The 6,679-nt window shown below is 57.7% G+C and overlaps 2 protein-coding genes across 2 annotated transcripts in view; one reads left to right on the forward strand and one right to left on the reverse strand.

Annotated features, from left to right (window-relative positions):
• Window positions 1–3,066, reverse strand: part of MONBRDRAFT_32778 (uncharacterized protein) — a gene marked incomplete at its 5' end in the record, with an annotated part of 5,416 nt that extends 2,350 nt beyond the window's left edge. Inside the window, 6 exons of the mRNA XM_001746646.1 lie at window positions 439–752; window positions 1,141–1,486; window positions 2,279–2,363; window positions 2,496–2,741; window positions 2,819–2,904; window positions 2,967–3,066. Coding sequence (XP_001746698.1) covers window positions 439–752; window positions 1,141–1,486; window positions 2,279–2,363; window positions 2,496–2,741; window positions 2,819–2,904; window positions 2,967–3,066 — 1,177 coding nt within the window. The remainder of the gene's footprint in view (window positions 1–438; window positions 753–1,140; window positions 1,487–2,278; window positions 2,364–2,495; window positions 2,742–2,818; window positions 2,905–2,966) is intronic.
• A 1,832-nt stretch (window positions 3,067–4,898) lies between these two features.
• MONBRDRAFT_26199 (uncharacterized protein) overlaps window positions 4,899–6,679 on the forward strand; it is a gene marked incomplete at both ends in the record, with an annotated part of 2,376 nt that continues 595 nt past the window's right edge. Inside the window, 5 exons of the mRNA XM_001746520.1 lie at window positions 4,899–5,050; window positions 5,124–5,511; window positions 5,578–5,853; window positions 5,944–6,063; window positions 6,539–6,600. Coding sequence (XP_001746572.1) covers window positions 4,899–5,050; window positions 5,124–5,511; window positions 5,578–5,853; window positions 5,944–6,063; window positions 6,539–6,600 — 998 coding nt within the window. The remainder of the gene's footprint in view (window positions 5,051–5,123; window positions 5,512–5,577; window positions 5,854–5,943; window positions 6,064–6,538; window positions 6,601–6,679) is intronic.

A 6,679-nucleotide genomic window follows, 5' to 3' on the forward strand; every position in this document is an offset into this window, starting at 1 on the left:
TTGAGTGAGCGTGGGTCATGACGGTGACGGCGACTTACCGCTGGGTAGCGGGAGCTGGGGATGGGCGCGGGGGGGTCTGAGTCAACCCAGAGCGGGTTCCAGGTGGCCCGCTCTGGGGCGGATTCGGCACGTCGGCGCCCGCGGCGCACGGCAAGGTTGCTGGCCATGGCGACGTCCAGGCAAGGGCTGGGTCAAACAACGTGTGGCACGCGAGCGAGGCGAGGCACGCCAAGGGCTGATCACCAAGCAAGACCAACACGCCCAGCAAGAAAACTTGGTTGTAAAATGACCCGCGACGAAGCCGAGCCGGGCAGGCAAAGGGTTGCCAAGCGGCAGTGACGGTGGTGGTGACGGTGGTGGTGGGGTCTGATGGATCGGAGTCCTTTGACCCAAGGAAGGAGGAAGGAAGAAGCTGCGTGCGTGGTTGCCAACTCGCACCCCAAATGTGGGGCGAAGGAGCTCTACGACACGACGACGACACAGAGAGAGAGAGAGAGAGAGAGAGAGAGAGAGAGAGAGAGAGAGAGAAAGAGAGAAAAAAAAATGTGATGAACCAAATGGTTGTGTGCGTGCGCCAACGCCAACGTTGGAAGAAGGGTGAGACACAGTGTGTGTGTGTGTGGAGAGAGAGAGAGAGAGAGAGAGAGAGAGAGAGAGAGAGAGAGAGAGAGAGAGAGATGAATTGGTTTGTAGAGAGAGAGGGAAAGGGAGTTTGGGGGGAAGAGTAAGGTGTGAGGGGTCGAGTGTCGTGCCTTGGAAGTTGGGAATGTGGTTGGGTGTGTGGTATCTTTGCGTCGAGTCGCGCGAGTGTGTTGGGGTCTTGAGCAGACTCGAAGCAGGCAGAGTAGAACAACGCACACGGACTCTTGAAAGAGCAATGTGTGCCTTGATGCGTTGTTGTGTGAGCGAGCGAGCTCGTGGTTAGATGTGGCGCGAGCCAAGGGTTGGCCAGCCAGAGGGAGGGTTGTTGTTATCGTATCACTGCAGGAGAATTGCTGGCTCGCTCGGCGCCGTTGCAGTCCTTGTCGCTGTCTATGTCTTGGCCGTTGTCTCGGCCGTTGCCTCAGTCGTCGTCTCAGCCGTCGTCTCAGTCGTCGTCTCAGCCGTCGTCTCAGTCGTCGTCTCGACCGTCGTGTCGACCGTCGTCTCGGCCAGTCGTCTCGGTCAGTCGTCTCGGTCAGTCGTCTCGGTCTGTCGGTCAGGCAGGCGGTCGGTTCAGGGGAAGAGGTATGCTTGCGGAGGCAAAGACCAACGAGAGAAAGGGTGTCGCAAAGCGTGGGTGAGGGGTGATAGAACCAAGCTCGAGCAGAGATTGGGTCAATCGTGGTCGTCTCGTCAGAGAGAGCAGCGCGTGCAAACTTCGTGTTGATGATGGAGACGTCGGGGGTGGAACATGAGCAAGTGGTACGTGTGGTGCACTGATGTGGGGCGCGAAACTGTCCCATTTGCTGGTCGGCGTGGTAGATGAAGCTGAGGTAGCGAGTTCCTCAGAACACAGAAGATGGGGGCCACAAGCGTTGTGATGCTTAGCAAGAAACCAAAAGCTTGCATGTTTAAATGACATTGTCATGATTTTTGGGGATGTCTGTGGGTTAGAAGGGGTGCATTGCATTGAGAAGGAGAAGGGTCAAACGGGTTAAAAGGGTGAAAGGGACAAAGGGACAAAGGAGGAATCGAGCCCCAACCCATGTGCGAGGCTTCGCGACCCCCATCGCGCGGTAGGCCGAGCCTCGTGGATTCTCCCGCCAACCTCCCCATCGCCGACATGGTAGGGTGATGGTATGGCTTTTCCTTACGTCATGCTTGCCAAGCTGATGGGGGTTCACCCACCCATCAGCCTCAAAGCAGAACCTGTCCGCTTCCGTCGGAGGCGATTACCCAAAGCAAAGCGTGCTGCAACCAGTCCTCTTGCTTCACCCGACCATCACCCGCCCGCCATCACCACGCACTCCATGTGCTTTGAGTCTTTGACTGCCTGCCTGGTCTCTTTCCCTGTCCGCGCGCCGGAAAGTGCCTTGGTTCGGTGTGGACGTGAGATTAAGAGCACATAACAGCAATGGGTGAGGGGCTCCGTCTACCGGGCCACGGCCCACGACCGAGCAACCTCCCCCATCACGTCACAGCGAAACAACTCACAACTCATCATCAACACCAACTGGCTACTACATATGAACAACCAAACTACTATGGCAACAGTCCGTCTCTACTAGGCACGACGGCTTCTATGATCATGACAACAGCAACTTGCTTCAACTCGCGCCAGCCGGGATGGACGGACCCATCAACGCGGCATTGCTGCGCAGCAGCTGGAGTTGAAGAGTGCTCAGCTTGCCCAGCATGCTCGCATCCGTCTCCGGCGCCAGCTACAAAGACACCCAATACAATGAAATACAATGCGTCATGTTGTTGCATGTGCGCCAGAAAACAAATCGCGCCAGCACACCCTCTCTGCGCATAACGCTCGACCCCGACCGCCCGCCAGCAAGTGTACGTACCAGCATGGCTGTCAGCTCGGTCCCGCACACTGCCTCAATGCGTGCCGCCAGCGGCACCAGGCGATTCCATGCCTGCACAAGCTTGTGCGCCTCGACCTGCAACGAGACCAGATCTGGAGACCCGATGGAGGCGAGCACCAATGGCAGTGCTTGTGTTTCGTCGAGTTTGGCCAGCGTCTCCCGGGGCATCACGCTCAGTAGCAACGCAAAACACCGCAAAACTTGTCCCCGTCCCATGGGCCCCATCTGTAACAGGCCGACACCAAAAGAGCCAATGAGCACAAAAGTGCGACCCAGGCACATCCCCGACGGTTGGGCCTCACCGTCGGTAACACAGAGCGCAGCTCATCCAGGAAACGCTCGGCGTGCGGTGAGTGCCGCTGGTGCAGCTCCACAATCAAGTCCACAGCTACCATACGAACACACGCCCGCATCATCAGCATCATCAGCACCAGCCACCTTCAGTCACACCAAGTTCTCTTGGAGTGGTGCGCCCATTGGCATGCAGCTGCATGCCAGCGAGCGGGCCCAGAGCCGCGCAACCCACCAGCACAGGCCACTGACAGCTCATGGCTGCTCATCAACCCCACAATCCGGCTTGGCAGCGAAGGATGACGCTGTCCGCACATCTAATCCACCCCACACACCAGACAGAGAAAATACGATGAACCAAAAAACAATCGCGGCATCGGGCTGCACGGGACGTCCCGGGGACGTTCCGGGGACGTCTTGCTCGGATGAAGAACGAGGCGCTAGACCACAGCAAGGCCAACCGGTAGTAACTGAAACAGCGCACGCGCAATCGTCTCTTGAAGCATAGGGTGTGCCGTTTCCAGCGTGGTCAGTAAACGCTGCACACCCACGTCGGGACCATGGTCTATGTTTACCGGGACGGTTTTGGCTGTCAGGCAAGAATTACGAATCCGGCTGGTTTGTCGATACGATCCCGCCGATGCTGCCATCGGGACCAAACCTACAAGAAATCAGAGTCACCAAGAGATCCTGTCCAGCCATGTGTGTCACTGCCTCCGCGCTGTGGCGAAGCGCAGCAAGCACGCGAGGCAAAAGCGGTGCATCCAGCAGCGACAAGCGCAGCGTGCGCTCTGTGGCCAGCGCCACAGACAAAGCTTCCAAGAGTCGGGCTAGCAGATTCGGAGGCAAGCTGCGGCGCCGCAGCATCTCAAGCATGATGGCGCATCCACCCGCCTCGACAAACGTAGCCGCCAAGCTCCCACTGAACGCCATTCCATCAAGCCATTTGTACACGCGGCCCCCCAGCAAACATGGGCGCATCAGCGGCATCTCATTGAGCAAGCCCAGGGTTGCCTTTGTACTGGAGAACGCAGGCCGAACCAACCTGATGCCCAGTCGAAGAGCCGCCGAGATAAAATGAAGACAGGTTTCGGCGTTGGCATCGCGACCCTGTCGACTGCAGCCCAACCCTTGCATCAGCCCGCCCCCCGACGATGCGCAGACACAACCGACACTGACACCGTACCAGCCCGCTCCTGTTGCCGCAAGCATCACAGAGACCCAAGGACTCACCTCAGGCGCAGACTGGCAAGTAACCGAGATAGCACCAGCTCCGCGCTGGCGCCAAGCATTTCTTCAAAGGGCCATGATCCCCGATCTTGCGCCAAGAGTCGCTCTTCGAGTTGTTGCAAGAGCTGAAACCGCTCAGCGCGCGCTGCCTGGTGGTGCACCCCACACCGAATCTGATGAGAACGGCGTGCCATGTATCTGCAAGACGGCTTGAGGGCAAACAAAAGCTGGTGTGGGCAATCCAACCTGGTCCCAGCGGCGAAGCCAAATCCGGCTCCACGGCGACTGTGCATGGGCTGCCGACATGGCCCTGCCTTGTCGCCCAGCTAGTCCTGCCCCTACAACAACATGAAATGAGCTCCGCGCCAACATGACCCAAAGACAGGTATTCTCCCAATACAAATCTCCATCCCCGGCCCTGGCTACCCCATCCCACCCGACGATGACGACGACGACGACGACGATGACGACGATGACGACAAGACCGTTCAGCTCCCCGCCCCATGTGCATGTGTGTGTGTGTGTGTGTGTGTGTGTGCACGTTTGCTCACCACGACCAAACACACGCAAAAACTCTGAAAAAAAAATTCAGATTCGAAACAGCCGACGTGTCTCACTGCCTTCGCCCACTATAATAAATTCTCCGTTTTGTCAGACTTTTACTGCAAATTTTTTTCCTTTTTTTTTCAAGAAAAATTTGACGCGACGTGCGCTTCAAGAGCACCTGGCTGGCTTTGGGGCTCGCTGCTGGGTGATCGCCTTTCGACCATCTGCGTCGGTTGTTGGGGGCTGAGGAAACATACGCTTGCGGGAGTACATGACCATCTCGGCAGGAGGCAGAGGTATTGATATTGCTGCACGATGTGGGACTTGGCGCACGACTGGCGCCCATGGCTCTTGTTTGCACTCCTCTGGCTTGTGGCCCTGGTCTTGGGCATGGCCTCAATGCTGCTAGCAAATCGACGACGTCTGCGTCACCAGAGCGACCCGCGCAATATTTCAATTGAGAGCGTGTACGCTAGCATTCCTCGTTCCGCTGTACCAAGCGCGTGCACACACCGCATCTTACGTTGTTGACACTACTAGGCATGTGAGTGATCTGCAGCCGCGCTTCGGGCTTGCGCCGCAGCAGCTACACGCCCTCGAATCGCGCTCGCGTGGCCGATATCATGAGACTCAACGCTGCTCCATCCAGCCAGTTGAGCGACCAAAGTCCGCTGCTCGCCACGCTCAACGCTGTCGGGCCCACTTTTTGCTTGTGGCCGCTGCCCGAAGTGAGCAGCTCGCGTGCTGGCGCTATGAGCTCAAGCACCTGGCCACGTTGCAGCCGCACCCCAACGTGGCTGCTTTGATTGGCTTTTATCAAACTCCCAGCGAATATGCCCTTGTCCTTGAGGTTGGCAGCGAACCAGCGAACCCATCGTGCCAGACGACCATCGTGTGCCTGCCATTCTCGTTGCGCTCCTTGGCGGTGGTTCGTTCATGCTCACCAACCGACCTTCTCCTCCTGTTTCGTGCTCTTCCTCTGTTCCTACCTCAGGACGGTCTTGATATGCCTTTGGACGTAGCACTACAGCAGATGGAGCAGCATCGAGACCAAAACTCGCTGATGGAGGCCGAACTGCTGGCATGCGGTCTGGACATGATTCTGGCTTTGGCGCATTGCCACCAGCTTGGTTTAACCCTTGGCGCAGCACCTTTGGCATCCTTTGCCCTCACCGCACAGAACACACTCAAGCTGGCGGATTTTACCAGCAGCTTTGATGTGCATATACAGTTGTCCCTGCAAGATCGTGTCCGCCTTCCCTGCTATCCGGTGCGTCAAGGCATGACAATCTTGTCGGTTGCGCTGTCCTCTTCCAAGCGTCTTAACTCCGGTTTGTTCTTTCTACCTTGCTTCATGCAGTCGCTGGCTCCCAGCGTGCTGGCGCGCTGGACATCTGGGGTCGAACAGGCTGCTGATATCTGGACCTGGGCCCACAACGTGCACCAGCTAGCCAGCTGCAAGACTGGTCCCATCTACCCCGTCCGTGTAGCTTTGCGTTTTTTTCTCTTTACTCCACCTTTTGCAGTCTTGGCACCCTCGTGGGGGAAGGCTTGGAAGGATTTGCGCTTGTTCTTCTCTCTGCATGTCGTGGCCCCTTACTCGAGCCCCACGGTTGCAGGTTCTGCCAGAGGGGTTGCTGCAGCACCTGCTCCAGGGTCATCGGCCTGCCCGAACTCCGACGATGTCTCATGCCCTTCACGATCTCTTGCGGCGTAGTTGGGAATTGGAAGGCCCACTACGCCCGACTGCCCAAGCTGTTGCCCTCGAAGTAAAAGACCATCCCGTGGCACCTGCTCGACGCCAGCTGCAAGTAACCCTGCTCACGCATTCGCTTTTTTCCATCGGCGCAATTTTTTGTCTAGATGTATCATCTTCACGCGACTGCTCGACACGTGGCTCGACAGCCACCCCGCAACTTGTATCAGCTCCTTGTGGTGACTCGCCCTCCCATCAGCCCGCCGACGCGAGATCAGCGTGCCTCAACTCATCCCGGGCCGCCGCGACCAAGATCAAACGGTGCGTGTGCTGGCCAAGACCATGCAAGCCCCGTCTTAAGGCTGCTTCCGGCTCGATCCGGCCTCTTTGCCGGCCAGAA

Source organism: Monosiga brevicollis, genomic scaffold, assembly GCF_000002865.3.
Source record: "Monosiga brevicollis MX1 MONBRscaffold_13 genomic scaffold, whole genome shotgun sequence".
NCBI classification, from domain to species: Eukaryota; class Choanoflagellata; order Craspedida; family Salpingoecidae; genus Monosiga; species Monosiga brevicollis.